This window comes from Dermacentor albipictus, unplaced genomic scaffold (assembly GCF_038994185.2).
Source record: "Dermacentor albipictus isolate Rhodes 1998 colony unplaced genomic scaffold, USDA_Dalb.pri_finalv2 scaffold_15, whole genome shotgun sequence".
In the NCBI taxonomy this organism is placed as follows: Eukaryota; Metazoa; Arthropoda; class Arachnida; order Ixodida; family Ixodidae; genus Dermacentor; species Dermacentor albipictus.
Window position 1 is genome coordinate 12,695,604 of NW_027225569.1, and position 20,622 is coordinate 12,716,225.

Consider the following 20,622-nt stretch of genomic DNA (forward strand, 5'->3'; position numbering starts at 1 on the left):
CACAGTTGACTACTCATGAGCAACCCTATTAGATTCTATAACAGTCGGGCCAGGTAACATGACGTCATGGATCGGAGTGAAAAGGCCTTGTGATATCTATATGTGTTGGATTAGCCGCGCCAGTAGTTACGTCGTTGCTCTCCGTTGCAACCGAGTGCGCGCGCAGCAGTTTCTCTACGGCTCCTAAATGGGTATACGCCACGCGTCATACGTACTATTGAGGAGCAGATAGCTTTCGAGTAGCAACGCCGCGAACAGAATCGGGAACGAGCTCGTCTGTATACGCAGGGCCGATGCTGCAGCTCGTGCAGAAGAACAGGCTCGTGCAGCCGAGTGCAAGTAGCAACTGCGTACCGAGGATCCGGCAGCTTACCAAGCCATCGTTTAATGAAGCGTAGGCATTTACCCTGTGATAAACACCGGGGCCGCACGTTTCAGTTTCGCTGGTTAACCATCTGTACGTAGTGCTTGGGCGGTCATGTTCTTTTAATTTGTCGTATCCAATTGCTTTAATGGGCGTACGATCACCCGAGAACGCTAACAAGAGTGCTCTCCACAATATTCTTGCAATTTCTGTAAATAATAATATTTTGTCTCGTTGCGATTAGCGCAGGCAGGAAATTCGGTCAAGAGTGTTGGGTGAACGCGGTTGAACTCTTCACATAGTGTTCTTGTAAATAACAAGAAACTATCGCTAGAGAAGCGTACACAAGGGCTGAAGTGGGCACTCCGAGTGCTGCACTTAAAACGCGTGCTTTTCGATGGTTTTCTGTTCATTAACGAGCTACGTACATACCAACTCTCCAAGCAAGAAGCGTTGCTGAACATAGCGCCCTTTTCAAGGTACCAGCGCGGGCACGTATTGAACGCTCGCAGACCGCGTTTGACGAATGTCGCAGAAATAATGCGTTTCATATCTATGGAAAATCATAGAGAAAAAAATGTTCGGGTATTCCGTACCTCATATACGAGGGTTGTGCAATAAAGATTGAGACTGGTGCTCTGAAATCCTAATTTCTAAAAATTATTCATCGGCACTTTTATTCATTTCTGTATGTTCCCCAGAAAGCTTAATGCACATGTAACCGCCGTTTCTACCAAGCATGTGTGAAGCCATCTTTTGACACTTGCTTCGAAATCGCCTCCAACGTTTCAACCAATGTTTGTTTTTTTCAATATCAGAGCCATGTCCCTTTTTACCGTGAGGTACATAAAGAAGCCCGAGTGTGCCAGATCTGGACTATAAAACGGGTAAGGGTATTGTTGCTATGCTTTGAAGAACGGTAGGAAAAAGGGGGGGATATTGCTTTGACATGGAACAAGACATGCAACCAGGGGTAGGTCACACATTGGAGGTGATATTTAAGTAAGTGCCAAAGATGGCTTCACTCCTGTTATATTGGCTTGGTCGGAACGGTGGGACGTGAGCATTTCATTTAACGCGGAGCATACAGCCAGCAATAAATATGCTGATTAATAATATTAAGAAATCAATATTTCAGAGCACTAGCCCGTCTTTATTGAACAACCCATTTATATGCGGCGTCTTATTTTGGTGTGTGGCTTTTTTGTGTGCTTGCTTGCTGCTTTTCATACAGGCTTGCACGTCCAGGGCTGTCTACTTCTATGCTCAATATCCTCACTGGTTCAATTTAACAACATACATTGTACATTCTGCTCATAATGTACATTCTACATTGTACGTTCTGCCACTACTCACTTTCATCCTTGCTGTTAGTAGCACATGCCATCGGTTGTGTTAAATACGCTCAGTAAATACGCACAAATTTAACGCTCAGTTATCGACATCATTGCCTTCCAGTAGCGCGTAGGATGACGCCCGGCGGCAGAAGCACCGATCCAGCCCCACTATAAGAACCCACAACAGAAGAAGGGTGGTAATGCTTGACTTTCGAAATAAGGACGACGTCGCAGGACAACGGAAGGGAACATGTAGCAGGACTGGCGGGCACAATCACGTCGGTGACGTCAGTCACACGTCGGAGGGCGCGCTGTGGGCCCGTGTAGCGAGGAAGGAGTTCTTCAGAAAGGCCCGTCGGAAGGGGGACCAAAGTAGCGCGAGGTCACTAGGAGCAAGACGTTCGTTGTGGCGTCGCTGACCGTAAAGGTGCTTCTGATTGTATTGGGAAGGAGAAGTATACTACGGGCTATGTGCCGCGCGTAATCAGCCCGGCCAATGGCGTTGCGTTCACATTCACTAGTCGAAGTGGCAGGGGAAGGAAGAAATGTGTTCAACGGCAAAGCTGGTTCACGTACGAGCAAAAGGTAAAAGAGAGAGTATCCAGCAATGTCGTGGCGGGGAAAAATTATATGCGAATGTCACATATGACCCTGCAGGGTTTTGATCATGGTGTCAACCGACACGTACTTGGGAAGCATATCTGTTAAGGTCAGATTCAAGCGCTCGGGGAGCCTTTTTGTCTGGGCATGGTACGACTTGGCGATCTTGTACTGTGTGGAGCAGCAGCGCAGGGCATCGTCAACGACTTTAGACAGGAAGGTACAGCCTCCGTCGGGCAGCAATTGTCGTAGGGCACCATGTAATAAAATTACGTCACGGAGGAGGAAGTCCGCCACGCCTGTAGCACAGCTGGTCGCCAGCGCTCGTGACCCAAAAGTCTAGGCGCTCGGAAAGACATCGCCTGTGGAACCGACGGCCATCTCGGCTGGTGCCGTAGCCCATGCCACCTGCCGTTAAGCATATCCAAAATAAGGCGCGCAGGACGCGTATGGGCTCGGCCATGCGGACAGCCATGCGCAGCCACGACCGGCTTAGATGACGAGATACGCACTCCTTCCCTAGCGTGCTCTCGATAACGTGACCGCCAAGGTTGGGCGCGCAGTAGAACGGCACACAGTAAGACACCATCTTTGTTGGCCTAGCTACAATCGCATGCTTGCCGACGCAGCATGTAATAATAATATTTGGGGTTTTACGTGCCAAAACCACTTTCTGATTATGAGGCACGCCGTAGTGGAGGACTCCGGAAATTTTGACCACCTGGGGTTCTTTAACGTGCACCTCAATCTAAGCACACGGGTGTTTTCGCATTTCGCCCCCATCGAAATGCGGCCGCCGTGGCCGGGATTCGATCCCGCGACCTCGTGCTCAGCAGCCCAACACCATAGCCACTGAGCAACCACGGCGGGTACGCAGCATGTAGGCACGCGAGCCGCTCATGTTCATTTGAACTTTATCACAATATTTATTCAGAATACTTTATTCAGAATATTAAGAAGACATTATTCAGAAGTGGCCCGAGGACCGGTGTCCCCAAGGGCACGGTTCTCGGGCCACTTCTGTTTATAATATATATTAACGACTCACCCCTTCAAGTGTCATGGAAAGTGCGCCTCTCGCCGATGATTGTATTCTATAGCGCCCTATAACAGACTCGACTGATATTTCTATCTTCGATAACGATCTTCATCACATTGAAGAGAGGTGGAAAACTTGGTTAATGCTTCTCAACGTTAATAAAGCTGCAGTAATTTCATTTCACCGTCGTGGCAACTTTCCAAATCCTGACTGCACCATTAACAATTGTCCTATAATTCCTGGCGACTCGTTGAAATACCTCGGTGTGCGCATCTCTCATTATCTAACTTGAACCAATCGTGTTACTCAAGTTACTGATTCTGCAAACCGTGTCTTGGGCTACATCCGTTGCAATCTCTCCCTTGCACCTTCCTTTGTTAAGCTCTTGGCATACAGCACACTAGTCCGTTCAAAGCTAGATTATGCCAGTACAATATATGACCCTTTCCAAGTAAACCTAATTAAAAGACTAGAAGCAGTCCGACACCAAATGGCTAGATTCATCTTGAGTGATTAGTTTTACAACTCTAGCATCACAGCACTAAAATCACTTTTTCTACTCGCCCTGGCTCATCGCCGCAGAAATTCTCGACTAAATTTTTATCAAAAGTTCTTTCACTGTTTGGCGTCTAAAAATAAACTCACTGTTCCCGCGCCTCACATGCCACGCAACACCCATCCAAACGGCGACGTTCCTCTACGTGCTCACAACTCAACATTTCGTCACTCATTTTTTATTCGTACTGCGCGTGACTGGAATCGCCTTGCCGGACATATCGTTACGATCACCGACCCTGCAGAATTCAAATCTGCCATCAAAGAAATCCCACACATTCACGCTAACCCATAGGATTATCGTATATACTGCTACACATCGTTATATTATTTATCACGCCTTGTATTCACTAACTCAGTTGTATTGATTTGACATGTAATTATCTGTTTTGCGCTAATAACGGTATGTCCCCCGTACCCACCCCTCAGGTAATGTCCTTTGTCGGACCCTTGAGGTGTAATAAATGAAATATCACGGCGAAGGCGAAACTTCGCCTGGAATGTCCGTATATTGCTCTTGCAATAACATCTACAGCAGCGCTTAACGGTTCAACATTAGATACATTCCACCATCGGCAGGTTTAGCGCTCACGCTTGGCCATGTGACTATGGGTGTACAAGATTAGGAACATTGTACTACCTGAATAGCACATTACATTTTTTGTCGCCATTATTTACGCCACGCACCCGCGGCCTCTTATGACTGCCTTGGTTAGCTCATACCAACAGGCCTATTGGAGTTGGCGGTTGGCTATACACGTGAGGTAGTAAAGGCAAGGCGCAGAAGACCAGGACGCAAGAAGAAGAACACAAACGACAGGGCTGGCGTTTGTGTTCTTCTTCTTGAGTCCTGGTCTTCTGCGCCTTGCCTTTACTACTTCAAGCATAAACCAACTAGCCCAAGCAAGAGTTTTACTTATCCACGTGAGCACGCATACTTATTCACAGTTCCTGGTGTCAGTATTTCGTCGGCTGACAAATGTCAATAGTTACCGCCTAGAGCAAGGCGCGTCTTAATGTATCGGAAGTTTTTGGAATGTTATCGCTGGTTCTATCTGTTGTGTAGTCGCCGAGCTAGAGCTGTTATCCGGACTCTAAGAAAAGAAAATCTGGACATGGTTGCGAGCGCAATACGAGGTCATCCGGGCAGTAAGTCAAAACTTAAGAAAATGCGGTCTCTGGACTCGTATACCCTTTGCACAGGAGCGCATTAGATACGCCAGGTAATGCCCAGACAAGTGACAAAAAATTCCGCCATTCCACTCTGTGAAGTTGGATCACCAGAGGAGCTGTATATATACGGTCATAAATATGTCTACAATAACTATATTGGTTAAAAAGAAAAGACACATACCGCAAAGAATTTCGGTTTTTCATGATTTTTGTTGCTATTTTATTAAAGTGCATGCTAAATACTTTCCTTTATTTTAACGTTCTTTTTCTTTGCTTTTTGGATTTATTATACGACCACCAAGGTGACTATAGCTTTATTATCGCTATGATATACGGCCAGTGGCCCTGTGGCGACACTACCAAGGTTTTTGACCAACGTGAGGTCCATACACGACCGGTGACGCGTCGTGGGCACACTGATGTCTGTGTAACATTGAACATCGAACCTTTCTAAGAGAAATGCCACGAACCACTTTCCGTCTGGCCGAGATACGTTTATATGTTGAAATCACCCACAATTGCTATGGCAGTGGAATCAGCAGGGGTGATCCAACAAAAGCTGCATACGCTTAGCGTTTGCGGCACGATCTTCGTCCGTATTACGTGCCGCCCGTCACAGCCGCGCACATTACCGCATCCGTTCACGACGGTGTTCTTCGTAGGCGCGCTGTTCTTCCGCAGGCCTCACCGCTTGCGGCCTACCTATTGCACGGGTGCAAAGGAGCTGAGATAAGATTACGTGGTTTGACTACAGAGCCCGTGATATCAAACTGAAACCCATAGTAAAAAGTGGGTATTCCGGTTTTACTTCTGCATCTTTTTTTCATCACAGTACGTTTTGACACTTCTCGCGATTAAAGGTAGCTGGGGCTTGCCCGGTGATATGCTTTTGCTTTATGCTATAGCTCTGGGGTCGTCGCCATCTTTTTGGCCTACGCACACAAACCGCGAGAACCTAGCGTAAAACAGCTCCGTTGTAAAAAAAAAAAATATTGCTTCCGACTTCTTCTTCAAACGTTTGTTCACAATATCACTCAAGCTGTACCTTGTAGTACGCTGAAGGGTTATGTCATTCCTAACAGCGACGTTCAAAAAGCAGATACAGTGCACCGTACACTGGATTTTCATCTTTTATTGCAGAGACAGAAATTCCTGTGCTCTTTTCAACGCCAACGGCCCGTGAGCTGCATTCCGTGAGACCAGCGATAGCGTGTCGTGAGTACCCTTGCTGGGAGGGCGCAATAATCATCCAGCTTTCGTCTTCCGGCGCTATCGCCATAATGCATCTTTGCAGCTGCTCCTAAATCGTTGCCGCCACGAACCTATTCACACCTTGCTTTCGGAATTGAGGTAGCAGACAGACTTTGATGCTTTGTACCACAAAACGCAAAGTAAAACGATATACGTCATTGTACAACGTTTACCGTTTCACACTCTTCATAAGCACGGCGGCAACCATCGGTACTGAACCACTCAACGTACCCTTACACTCTCTATGTTTGCACGTAACAGATGAAAAGAAGCATGAAAAGCGTATCACTGACGACGCAGAAAGCCACCGGTGAAGTAAGACATGCGCTGAGAATCAACTTTCGCGAGTCATGTCATGCGCATGCGCTGCAGTACGGCACCTGAGCAAAAGCTATTTAAACCCACGCGCTCGAATGGTCCCACCAGTCCCGCGCTGTGGGATTAGTGTAATACCAGCAGTAATACCAGTGCTTTGAAGAGCGGTGGTAGCGCGCACAGACAATGGAATCGACGATGCGCGACTCATCGGAGCCAAAGAGCAGGAATGCAGCTGCCCGCCCCGATTCTGTGCGATCGCTGTCGTGTTAAGGCGGAACCGGCGGAACCGCATGGCGCGATTTTAGGCGCGATTGACGCGCGGATGGTGGGACGCGCGCGTCATTTTGACGCGTGCCCAGCAGGATTTATCACGAAATCGCGCCGCCGCGTGCTGCTGCTCGGAGTAGAAAAAAACGCGTCGCGCGGGCGCGTCCACCAATCAGAGTTCAGGTAAGTCACGTGGCATTTGGTCACATGATATTTTGGTTATTTTTTTGCCACCAGATGGCCCTAGTCTCTGCGCATCTCGACGGAACCTCCTTGGCGGAACTTTTTTTTTTTTTCTCGGCAGAACTGGCGCGCGCGTCAAGGAAAACATGTGCTACCGTGATTTCGTTCACGCATCGTGTTGGTTCGCGCATCGTGTTCACCTAAAATGAACAAAGCAACCTTCAACGAGGCCCTAATAACTAAAGTGGAGAATCGCCGCGTCTCATCGCTAATACTGGCAAGACAATTTGCTAATAATACCAGTGTATGGTGCTCGCTCTCTTCTCAACCAGGCAGCCCGCACCCACATGTACCTACTGACCCGCATTTTTTCTTGCTTCAGTATCAGCATCCCCCTTAATAGTAGCAGTCGCCTCTTCTGCTCGGTAGTAAGCGGCCGACCCTCCTTTTTATATGTGAAGTTGTAAACAAGCAGCGGCTTCTCAGCATGCGGAAGGTACATAGTCGCAGTTTCGCACACAATTTTGCTGCTTGAAATTAAGCTTGATAAATACACCTCGGAAAGAAATGTCGCTGTCTAATTACACTCAGATTATTTTTATTGTAGTGTTCTGTAAGTTTAAGGGAATATTATATATGCGGTAACAGAGACAATACATATCGTTGATATGTTGTCTGGCAACCCGGAAAACGCGGCGCGAGAGCGCCGCTCCTTTTTTTTTCGTACGGGTGCTCGCGCGTCGGCGCCAACGCGGGCGTTTGCCGCCCGTCGCGTTTTTCGCTCGCGAAAAACGCGCCATGCGGTTCCAGCTTTACAGCGTCGACGAGAACGTCCTCGAGGTGCTGTGGGGTAAGCGTAACCACAGGCTTTCCGCAATAGCGTGCCGTCTTGTCTTTGCTACCGAGGTCGAAATTACGGAAGGCAAGCAAATTGTAGGGGTTGTCTATTGATTACCTGGGCGGGTAAACCAGCTGACTGTGACTTTTCTTACCCTTTCGGGCCTAATATTGCACCATCACGACGAGCTTAAAATGAGATGTAAAGAGAGCTAAACGGCCGGCGAAGGGGATATGCTGGGGCTTGCTAACTTCGGCAGCCGCATGTAGGAAAAAGCACTCGCAAATTAAGGTTTAAGCGTTCAGTAAAGATCCGGTAGGTGCCAATATTAATTCGGAGCCTTATACCACGGCGTCTCTCAAAGTGCACAGCTTTCGGGAGCAAAGTACAAGGCTAAGATAGCAAAGCATGTGGGAGGCACGATAAGAATGCTGCTGGCTTTTAGAATTTTTGTGCCATCTTCTCGTCAAGCGAACAAAATGATTTCGCATGTTCCGGTGACATACAATAATTATCGAATTGTGTCGTAATCGGTACTCTTCATGTAAGAGCTCTTCGTAACTACTCTAAATTTAAAATTACAATGTGCATGAAGTGAAGTCTAAGAATACAGTGTTCTGCTGTACGTCGAATGGTACAGTGCAAAACACTGACTCCCCCAACGTAAGGTTCACAACAGCAGGCATGGGGACGAGATTTATGGTATCTACGACCGCGTACGGAAGTGCATTCTTTGCGCACTCCGTCAAAGAAAATTGCTCTCATCGGGACACTGCACTGCAAACACTTCCCCGCGTGCGCTCGCAAGCTCAGCATTGCATCTCCTCCCCTACTAAACTTTCAGTTTTTGCTTTTTAAGGTGCGCCCACGGCACGAGCCTTCCTTCACTCCGCTCCATCGGAATTCTGGTAATCGAATTCACGACCCCGTACCCAGCAGCCGAAGCCCGTAGCCACCGACCTTCCTAGGCGGGTGAAGTCCCGTGTATAGCACTGCATTTATGAACAGATAAACGCGTGGCTTTCTGTGGACGTTGCGCCGTTCCATACAGCGCTCAAGCATAGCCAAGGTTCGCGGATTTCTCCGCTTGCTTTCACGTTCTCGGCTCTCGCTCCTCTGGAGTTATCGGTGTTTCGCCGCTTCTTTGGGCGCATGCCTTCATTTGCACTTTGTCAGCTTAGCATTGAAGAGAAATGGTAATGGGAATTGTAATATGCTTCTACATAATCGACAAAATCATTTCTCCCTATATTCTATGGCTGGCGCACCGCGATCACGGCGCACTAAACTGAGACATGCCCAGCGATGCCTAACAAAATTCCTAGCGCTATGTGTTGTCGCCTCGTTCTTGTACTCCCGTTCAGGTGCACACACACTCGCTCCAATCATGAACGTATACACTCCTGTACTAACACTGTACACTCCTGTACTAACGGCACGGCATTTAACTGCAAGATCGGCGGCCCTCCATGCAATCGACCAAACATTTTACCCGGTTGGCTGTCATCTGCTGCGCTGTTCGCTTCACCAGTGCTAGTGCCGTACCTTTATATTCCGCGAGGTGCCATCGCGCACCTCCACGAATAGCGAGGCGACGCAGCTTCAATTATTTGCAATCGTCGCCTCTTTACAATACCTGGCGTGTGCTAATGAATTCCTTTTTTTGTTCTTGTGATTGACGTTTACGTATTGCGAAACATTCATTATTTGTGGAAAACTGTTGTCTGAATGATATAACTCTCTTGTAGCGAATCGTTATGCATAGATAATAGGCTGCAGTGTTTATGTTTATAATACGGAATATTTACAATGACTCCATAAAATTGCAAACTTAAACCCAGTGGCACATACCTAGTTGTCCCTGTGGCACATAATTTCAGACTGTTCTACACTTTCTTTATTCTGTTTTACATTTATTAATGCGCCGTGTTTTAGCAAATAGGACTACGCAGATAACCCTGGCAGAGTGAGCGATCCTCGCGATGCGAATGGCGTGGCATATTATCGCGTATTACGCATATTGGCACGTGTACTTATTCATCCTTTTCTCGGTGATTGCATTTCTCCCGCTAACAGATTACTGTTACCGCTCAGTGCGAGACGCGCTCGCATCATTGCAACAACCCGCCGTGGTTGCTCAGTGTCTATATGCTGTTGGGCTGCTGAGCACGAGGTTGCGGGATCGAATACCGGTCACGGCGGCCGCCTTTAGATGGGGGCTAAATGCGAATACAGCCGTGTACTTAGATTTACGTGCACGTTAAAGAACCCCAGGTGGTAAAGATTTCCGGAGTCCTCCACTACGGCGTGCCTCATAATCAGAAGGTGGTTTTGGCACGTCAAACCAGACAATTTAATTTTTCTAACTTACTCGCATGTTATCGTTAGTTTTATGTTCTAGCGAAACTTTGAGTATTGAGATTGTATGCGTTGCACGAATTGTGTAGCATGCTTTCTGGAAGGTACGTTGTCACCAGTGATTTTGTTGGAACGTTCGACGTGTCATGTGTAAACGCCGACGCGCCACTGTCACAAGGCCCCTGTAGCCTTGTGAAATGCGATCGCAGGTGTTACAGACTTCTAACGCATCTTTCCCATTTTGCCCCTCCCCGTTCGCTAGGCTCCGTTCTGGTGCGACTGTCAGCTGCGCAAAGCTTCAGCACAAGGTGTATGCCGAGTGTCCCAGCTAAATTAGACTAAGATTTAAAAAATAAATAAAAAGGAACTCTGGGATATCGTACCGACTGCATATTATCGGTAGTCGTGTGTACTTTACAACCATTGTTTTATCACTCATTATTTGTTGTCTTCATTTGGCCAAATATAAATTTGCAGAGCGCCTTAAATAACCTGGGATTGAAGTATTTTGTTCGTGATGAAAGTTCCCTGGTTTTCGCCAAACAAACCTGCGAAATACATCGACACCACGTGATGCGATGCTTGCGTAACTGCTGTTGTGTTGCGTGCAATCGACGAACAAGCACGACCGCAGTTTGACTGTGCAAACTTACGCTCCCGCGTTTGGATGAGTTCACCCGACGTAAGAACTTATCAGGTCATTTTTACCCAACGCGCACAATACTGTGGCAGTAGTCACCTTCCATAGTTATCAGGAGCCCCAGCTTTTCCTTTGTTGCGCGAGAATAAAAAGCCGTTTCCTTCTCTTTCGAAGTCTTGGACGCTTTATCGCATCGTCAGCGCTCGGCCAGTGGCATGCGTTTCCTCTGTTATGCGACAAGAACCGGAGGCCCCGAGGCGCACAACCAGCGTAGCCCTGTCACTTCCGCGTGACCGCAGTCTGGCTGTGGTCGTGCTTATTCACCCATTACAATAGCAGTCACGCAAGCGCCCCACCGCGTGATTATTTTTTTAACAGCGGAGCTTGGATCCCGGGATTTCTTCGTCTCCAAAAACTCGACCAATCACAGCGGGAGGCGCGCGCCGTGTTCTGCGCGCCAGTGGCAGCGCCGGCCTGAGGGGACAAAAAAAATTCAGTCTCATATATTCCTGTGGGTGGGCAGCGCAACCCGGACAAGGACGAAAGGAAGAACACAACACGAGCGCAGACTAACAATATGTTCAACCACCAACTCGCCCAACTCGCCGTCTTAATTCATATATTCAAGGCAGACTCATATATTCAGGGAGCAAAAGTCCTGAGATTTTCTCGCACTCGCTCTCGCTTGCGCCTGCGCACAAACAGCTGGTGGTACCTCAAATGAACGTCTCGTCGCGCGCTCCTAGCTGTTGCCTTTCTGTCTCGCCTAGACTCTCTTCATTTCCCTTTGCATAGCAGCGCCGAGTTTTGAGCGGTCGCCGGGCACGGTTGGAACTCGAGCGTAAACAGCTCCGCTTTTAGAAGCTAGTCACTTAAACATCCTTGCATGATGTGAAAGCCAAAGCATCGTGACAAATCACAATGTATAAATTGATTTGTTTCCCTTTTTGCCTTAATTATTGTCATTCCTCTCCACCCTACCCAATGCTCCTGCGAGCCTGTTGGGTAAATTGAATAATTCAATAAGTGATCTCTCTAATTCGTTACGTCATGATGCGTGACGTCATACATTTCACGTGTTCTTCAAAACACTTCCTTACTCAACCTTGCTGCGAGCTTTAGCGCCCTCAAACCACTTTACTTCACCTTCATTCGCTTTACTCCACCTAAATTGCCTTACGCTAACTTGTTCTAACTTTAGTTCACTTCACTCTATTTAACCGTGGGATTTCGCAGTGCGAACCGCAGCAGGTCCAGCGCTGGGAACGTGACATTATCACTTGGTGAAGTGGGTTTCGGAATCATTGGTTGTTAACGCCGGGCGCTCGCCGCATTTTCTGCTTCATAGGACCTATGCTGTCGCATTAAAAAAAATTATATATATCCAGAAACCTCGCCTTCGCGCGTACCGTTCCCCCCAAGCTTTCCCCCCCAAGCTTTCCCCCCCAAGCTTTCCCCCCCAAGCTTTCCCCCCCAAGCTTTCCCCCCCAAGCTTTCCCCCCCAAGCTTTCCCCCCCAAGCTTTCCCCCCCAAGCTTTCCCCCCCCCAAGCTTTCCCCCCCCAAGCTTTCCCCCCCCAAGCTTTCCCCCCCCCAAGCTTTCCCCCCCCCAAGCTTTTCCCCCCCCCAAGCTTTTCCCCCCCAAGCTTTTCCCCCCCAAGCTTTCCCCCCCGCAAGCTTTTCCCCCCGCAAGCTTTTCCCCCCCGCAAGCTTTTCCCCCCCGCAAGCTTTTCCCCCCCGCAAGCTTTTCCCCCCGCAAGCTTTTCCCCCCCGCAAGCTTTTCCCCCCCGCAAGCTTTTTCCCCCCTCAAGCTTTTCCCCCCCGCAAGATTTTCCCCCCCGCAAGCTTTTTCCGCCCCCGCAAGCTTTTTCCCCCCCCCGCAAGCTTTTCCCCCCCGCAAGCTTTTTCCCCCCCCGCAAGCGTTTTCCCCCCCCGCAAGCTTTTTCCCCCCCCGCAAGCTTTTTCCCCCCCCGCAAGCTTTTTCCCCCCCGCAAGCTTTTCCCCCCCCCCGCAAGCTTTTTCCCCCCCGCAAGCTTTTTCCCCCCCGCAAGCTTTTTCCCCCCCGCAAGCTTTTTCGCCCCCCGCAAGCTTTTTCCCCCCCCGCAAGCTTTTCCCCCCCCCCGCAAGCTTTTCCCCCCCCGCAAGCTTTTTCCCCCCCCGCAAGCTTTTTCGCCCCCCGCAAGCTTTTTCGCCCCCCGCAAGCGCAAGCTTTTTCGCCCCCCGCAAGCTTTTCCCCATAATGGTTACGGGTGCATAAGCAGCCGTTGCCGGGAAGAGGAAACTAGCATACGAAGCAGGGAGCGACGTCACTACACTTTCATATGTGAAAGAGCCCACCGGGCAACTAATTTCATTTGGGTTGTGATATAGCGACGGAAAAGCCACGCACAGTTACGACGCCTGAATAGCAGCGCGAGTACCATGAGCGACGAAAGGAACAGCAACATCAATATGCACAACGGCGCGGTGCTCAGGCTCGGCAGGACCCAGTTCAAGGCTACGTCACATTGGTCTGTCGAATCAGGTGGTACCACAGCTTCGCTGGCCAACCACTTTCACGGGCTGGATTGGAGCCCAATTTTTTTAGAGCGCAGCTCTTTGGCGTCCGTTCCTGGGTTTCGCGTCGTCGTCGTCGTCGGCGTTGTCGGCGTTGTCGTCGGCCTCGTAACCAGCTCGCCGACGAATCTGCTGCTCCGCCGCCGCGCATGCGCGCTGTCGGCTCTCCGGGCGAGGGAGGATGATGGAAGGGAGGAGGAGAGACTGTGGAGGAGGGCTGGCTTCACAAATGGCTCTTTGGCGTCCGTTCCTGGGTTTCGCGTCGTCGTCGGCGTCGTCGTCGGCGTTGTCGTCGGCCTCGTAACCAGCTCGCCGACGAATCTGCTCCGCCGCCGCGCATGCGCGCTGTCGGCTCTCCGGGCGAGGGAGGATGATGGAAGGGAGGAGGAGAGACTGTGGAGGAGGGCTGGCTACACAAATGTCTCTTTGGCGTCCGTTCCTGGGTTTCGCGTCGTCGTCGGCGTTATCGTCGGCCTCGTAACCAGCTCCGCCCCCCTTTCATCCCCCCATCGCTAGCAGCGACCGACTGATACCGCTTTCGTGAGTCCGCTACCGCACTCACGAAAGACGTCGTGCACTTCCTGCAACTCGCATTAAACGTCCATCGATCCACACCGATGTTAGTAGTGGGGGACTTTAATGTTGACATAAAGACAAACAGCAATTTCCTAACACTTATACGGGAGAACATCCCGTTCCTCTCGCTCGTAACGCGTCCCACGGCTGTGACAACTTCGCGAGGCACTTGTATAGATCTCGTCTTTGAGAATCAAGCATTGGTGTACCAAGTCGAACATATATCAGTCTTTCTCCGACCACAAAGCTTCCTTCATGACTGTCAAGAACTGTTAGTGGAGTCTTTGTTAAAGGAATACGTGTGAAAAATAAAAAAAAAATTCTGTGATAGCGCATACATGTGTTGCTCGATTTCTTTGCCTCAATCTATCGAAAAGGTGAAACAGCTTATTTGCTGCGCTCAAATTTCGCATTAGGAAGTAACGTAATCGTCGGTAATCTTTTCGTATTTCGCGCAATTTCGTTCTTTATCGGCAAATACAACCAGGAAAATTTTAGTACGAAAGAAATGCTTGTATCCTAGGTTATTTGAGGTGATCTACAACTTTATAATTTAGATGTTAGAGATTCAAGCAATAATGAAAGTTGGCCAAATAAAAACATTTAGTGATGAAAAAAAATACTGCTAAGTACACGCAGCTACCGCTATTATGCAGTTGGTACCACTTCTCTGACGCTCTTCGTTTATTTAAAAAGCTTGGTCCAAGTTAGCTGCGATGCCCGGTGTACGCTCGTACAATTCTGTTCTAAATTTACGTGCCGAAACCACGTTTTGATTAAAGCACGCCGTAGTAGGAGACGCTCGAATTATTTTGACCACCAGGGGATCTTTAACGCGCCCCCAATGAATGGGACATGGGTTGGACACGCTGGTACAATCGTAATTCGGGTACGATCATAAATCGCCTGATTATGGCTGCAACAAGGCAGCCGTAGTCATATTGCCCCTTTACTCTACAGCGTTCTCGACAGGCTTTGCTGTACTTGCCGTCATATTCTTCGATTGTTAACATTCTTTGTATAGACTTTTGTATTTGGCCTCCCTTACACCATGGCTTTTAGTCATATAAGGTATATGTAAATAAAATAAAAAAATCAGGACCTTCATCAAAATTTTGCATCCATCCATCGTACTCCAACTGTGTTCATTGCTTGTCTGCAGACGAGAAGGTCGACATGGAGGAGCTTCTCGAGTTTTCCTTCGACCACATCGACAAGCTCGCAGAACGTAGGGGAAAGACAATTGCAAGTCCTGAGAAGTCGCATCTCTGGGAGTATGTGCAGCAGATGAAGGTACGTGCGCATCAGTAGCGTGTACTCGAGCGTCCACCACCGTTTGTAATTACATTCACAACCACGTTTATAATCGCTGGTCATCGCTATCTATAGTGTAGACCACTATGTGCAATGGCTGTAGCTCCACCTTCAGCCTGGTTCAATTATGAGTGCTTTACGGATGGTACACATTTATCCGTGAAGTCTCATTGAATGGACAAAAGGTCTGCCAGGTATGTTGACGCTGGCACATGCAATCAGTGCGTTTGTGAAAATGTTTTAGTATACCTTTTCGCACATTCTATTTGATATCAAGGTGGTCGATAGTGGCTCCGTGCGCCTTGCATGAGCTCCTTCGAGTATCCGTTTGAACAGCTGCTATGGAAAGTTCTCGCCGAGTGTAACACTATGTTCGATTTCATTCGTCTTTTTTAGAGCGCAGCTCTTTGGCGTCCGTTCCTGGGTTTCGCGTCGTCGTCGGCGTCGTCGTCGACGGCGTCGGCCTCGTAACCAGCTCGCCTCCGCCGCCGCGCACCGCCGCCGCGCATGCGCCGCTGCACCGCCGCCGCGCATGCGCGCTGTCGGCTCTCCGGGCGAGGGAGGATGATGGAAGGGAGGAGGAGAGACTGTGGAGGAGGGCTGGCTACACAAATGGCTCTTTGGCGTCCGTTCCTGGGTTTCGCGTTGTCGTCGGCCTCATAACCAGCTCCGCCCCCCTTTCATCCCCCCAGCGCTAGCAGCGACCGACTGATACCGCTTTCGTGAGTCCGCTACCGCACTCACGAAAGACGTCGTGCACTTCCTGCAACTCGCATTAACCGTCCATCGATCCACACCGATGTTAGTAGTGGGGGACTTTAATGTTGACATAAAGACAAACAGCAATTTCCTAACACTTATGCGGGAGAACATCCCGTTCCTCTCGCTCGTAACGCGTCCCACGGCTGTGACAACCTCGCGAGGCACTTGTACAGATCTCGTCTTTGAGAATCAAGCATTGGTGTACCAAGTCGAACATATATCAGTCTATTTCTCCGACCACAAAGCTTCCTTCATGACTGTCAAGAACTGTTAATGGAGTCTTTGTTAAAGGAATACGTGTGAAAAATAAAAAAAAATTCTGTGATAGCGCATACATGTGTTGCTCGATTTCTTTGCCTCAATCTATCGAAAAGGTGAAACAGCTTATTTGCTGCGCTCAAATTTTGCATTAGGAAGTAACGTAATCGTCGGTAATTTTTTGCATCCACGTAGCCACTAATGGTCGCTGTATGATAAGTATGACCGTTCCTCATGAATACGTTCGATTCTTGAGTGTTTCTAAAACATTTTCGACGGTGATGCTCTTCGCGAGCACCGCGGGAATAGACGAGTCCTCAAAACTAAGTGATGTGCCCTTGCTAGCAAATGTCTGAAGACAACGTAATATTTTATTTCTGGCGCGTCCATGTAACCTGCATTTGGGTACTTGTATACCACATTAGGGCCGAACACTCGCACTTTTGTTGTATAGCACTCGACTACCTGCTGCATTTGCACGCTGCATAAGTTTTTTTTTTCTTAGTGTTCGTAGTACCCTTGGCTTTCAGTCGTTTACTCGCGATTCTACACCTTGTTGATGCAGACTCGTTCCCTTCGCTGCCTTTTTTTTTGTTTCACTTCGATGGTGGAATTAGTGTGTTGCTGCAAGCTCATTGGCATGAGCTCTTCCTTCAGTTAGCTTTTAAATATTTGCCTACAAAAGCGACTATGTCAGCGGTTCCTTTCTGTAGCTCCGCCCATCTTGTAAGAAAAGGGGGATATAGGTTCTGAAAGAGGTAAACAACCCTCTGCCAAACTACCTCAGCGTGCTCCATTGCCAACAACACTATACCAACGATACCAGTGATCGATTGTAGAGCAAGAACTGAAGGACGTTTTCCTAAGTTTTCGTGGTCGTTTCCAGTATTGCTAAAGCTGTACATGTGGAAAGTACTTGCTGCCTGTTGCTGAACGCCATTTCTGTAATGGTTGGCGCAGCAGAAATGTGAAGGAACTATGGGTGGTACGAGTATAAATTTTAAAATATAAGCAAAAAAATCTGCTAGCCGTATTATATATTGGAAAAATAGGTTTTCTTTTCTTCTTGTAGCTTCACACGTATCTTAAGAAAGCACCCTCGGTATCTAAGATAATACGTGGGAACTACAATGTGTCGGCTTGTTCTCATAGCTTAAAGTCGCAAGCAGAGTGGCCGCTTTAATGTTCCTGAACCTTCACAGCGCGAACAGCCCTACTCGATAACCAAGGAGGCTGTGCCCTAGGACGAAGCAGAAGCCAAGCATTCACTCCGCAGTCGGTCTCTGTCGTCCGGCTCCTTGCACTGTCACACGGCGCTCTCGGTGGTTGGCCTTGCCACGCCCCCACCGTTGCTGTACTCGCTGAGGAAACCACTGCCAGCGACTTCTCGTGGGACAGCCACCAATGAGGCGAGTCTTTGCATCAAATGTATCCGAACTAACAGCCCACCACGGTATTAACCTGCAGGCCGCTAGCTTAGGTCGACTCCTTCACTACGCAATTATCGCGGCTTTTGGTGTCTGAATTGTGCAGTAGCTCTCGCGCCTCGACTTTTCTTTTTCCTTTCCCATCGATGTCGCTCTTCCTTCGACATTGCAAACACGCTCAATGAGGCTACCTGGTCGAAAAAAAGTTGTTTGTAGAAATTATTAAAAAAAAATGCAGGATCCCGCGAGTCTGTTCGAATCCATTAATTTGCGAACGGATATTGCATGTTCACTGAAATGCGATTACTTCTATGCAGTTCACCGTTCGTTACTCAATGTACGTTGTGGTCTCATTTCGTTCACTTAACCTTTCCTTTTCTCTGCACTACGGCGCTTTTGTTGCAGACTTCACTTGTGCTTGTGTATTCGGGCGCCTGTTTACCCTGTGTCACGTACATTCTGCGGGATTTTCCGAGAATGTTCCCATGCCCACTTGCACATGCCAACATCCATATATAATTGCGGTGGTCGAAGTTGCTGTATTCTCTGCAAGGCATCAGCCGGCACAGACACAGCTTCACTTTAGAAAGCTTAGCTTTAAAACTACTTGAACAAACGAAAGGGTGAAAAGCGTTTCTGGGCTGATTTTGAGCACAGACCGTACCAAAGCTCACTCGTAGTTCGAGAATATGCGTTTCTATCGCGGTCCCTCTCCTTATTACGGGACCTTTTCCCATCACTTACGGCAAGCAGTGAATTTCGGAGGCATGATCTTGAATTGTAGCGTGAAGTGACACAGACGGAGACTAGCAGCAGACAGGATGAACGCTAACTCTCAACGAAATTTTTATTGAAACTATCAATCAATATATGTATACATATATATATATATATATGAATGTATGTATGTATATATATGTATATGTACGTATGTATAGATTTGGAGCTTTTATATAGATATTATATATATATATATATATATATATATATATATATATATATATATATATATATATATATACACACACATTACACATGCCACAGCATAACACCATGCCTAGGCCTAGAGACATCAGTTCAACAAGACAAGAAGTAGGCAAGCCAAAAAGCGAGCAACAAAAGGAAACTACTTGAGATTAACAAACGTGTTAAGATGCTGAAATTAGCATTCTAGCAGAGACAATGATGCGTGGATAACGCAAGTCTCTCCTAATCTTTTAATGGGAAATGCCTCGATTATTTCCCATGTGGTTTGGCATTTGTGTGAGCAGCATTCCGGGCAAGTTGGTACTCCATTAATTAAATGATATTGCGCGACAAAACTAACACGGACGTGAGAGAAGACGACGCACCATGCGCAAACTTTCAACTATGTTTACTGTGCCACTGCGTCGATTTTATATATGGGAGGCAGTGTAGACCGCGCATGCGCTTACAAGAAAATGAAGTGCGAATTCATGTAACATAGTTACGAGTCATGTGATGCCGCGTCCAAGAAACTTAATTCATTTTCTGTGAGAGCCAGAGACGGGAAGCTAACACACTTATCTGAAGCGCAGATGATCGCGGAATAGGGTGATATTTGATGGGTGAGCTGCGTGCAGCCATGGGAAACAATCGTGCATCAGTCCTTAAGAGGTTTGCATCCCTGATCGCGACAGTAGATCGCCAAGAAACCACCAGAGCAGTCTTTTACATTGTTGCTGTTTTCGCGGAGCCGATCATTGAGGCAACGCCCAGTTTGTCCGATATATTTCTTCCCACATGAAAGCGGGAAGTTGTACACCACCCGGTGGACACACTCGCGCAGCTCATCCGTCGGAGGATCCGCCCCATTCTGAGCGTCGGAGGATCCGCCATCGAATATGAGCCGTTCCCCACGGGCCAGGCCTCCACATACGTGGGCGGTTTGTCTACTAGTCTTAAGGTATTCCGCGCGTGCGCGTCGGCGTCCCTTGTTGTGTTCTCCCATGTTCTTCGGGAGCCGTGGAATGACCAGTTTATTCCTAATGTCTCTCAGAATTTTCGCTCTCTTGGTGGTTCCTGTGTGTGTGTGGGGGGGGGGGGGTGAGATTCAGGAGTTGTAGGATCTTATGCCCTTGCGACAGTGTGCATGACAGCCTCCACCACAGCGCCACTCTCTGCGCGTTCACGATTTCTGTGGCGGTGTTATGGAGTCCTAACTGCATCAGTATTTAGTTGCTTGCCCATGTATGAAGTCCAGCGGCTACTCTCTGGGCTGAACGCAGTGAAGTGTTCTTGGTGATCTCCATTTTTCGCAGTTGAAGGAAAGGGCATGTGTATGCTATCCTGCAGAGTAAGGGAGCCTGGATTAGCCTGCATGCCTCTTTCTCTTGGAGTCCAAACTTGCGGCCAGTAATACGTCGCAGCAGCCCGATTATCTGGACAGAGGTGCTCGCCAGTCTCTTCATAGTTTCTTTGCACGAGTTCGTTTCCTCTAGGAAGAGCCCCAGTACTCTGATGGTGGCGACCTGCGGTACTACTTCTCTACTGATTACGATTTGCAGTCTAGTTTTATTGCCTGCGTTTTGCCGGCAATAAACAGATCTTACTTGGTAGAGGAGCATTCAAAGCCGTTGCCGGCTACGTAGCCTTGTACCGTGTCGGCTGCTGTTTGCAATGCCTGTTTGATGGTTCCGGCGTTGCCTTGCTTCGTCCAAATGGTAACATCGCCCGTATAATGACATGGCGGATGAGCGGGATCTTCGAGTTCTTTGGGTAGGTTCCTCGTTGTACAGTTGAAAAGCAAAGGAGATAGTACTGCACCTTGGGGTGTACCCCCTAGCG

General features: G+C 48.4%; 1 protein-coding gene across 1 annotated transcript in view; it reads left to right on the top strand.

Annotated features, from left to right (window-relative positions):
* The window catches only part of LOC135916383 (uncharacterized), a 51,813-nt gene that overhangs the window by 23,446 nt on the left and 7,745 nt on the right, over nucleotides 1-20,622 (top strand). Inside the window, exons 7-9 of the mRNA XM_065449742.2 lie at nucleotides 6,209-6,283; nucleotides 15,216-15,346; nucleotides 17,590-17,796. Of these exons, the coding sequence (XP_065305814.2) occupies nucleotides 6,209-6,283; nucleotides 15,216-15,346; nucleotides 17,590-17,631 (248 nt within the window). The 3' untranslated portion in view covers nucleotides 17,632-17,796. The remainder of the gene's footprint in view (nucleotides 1-6,208; nucleotides 6,284-15,215; nucleotides 15,347-17,589; nucleotides 17,797-20,622) is intronic.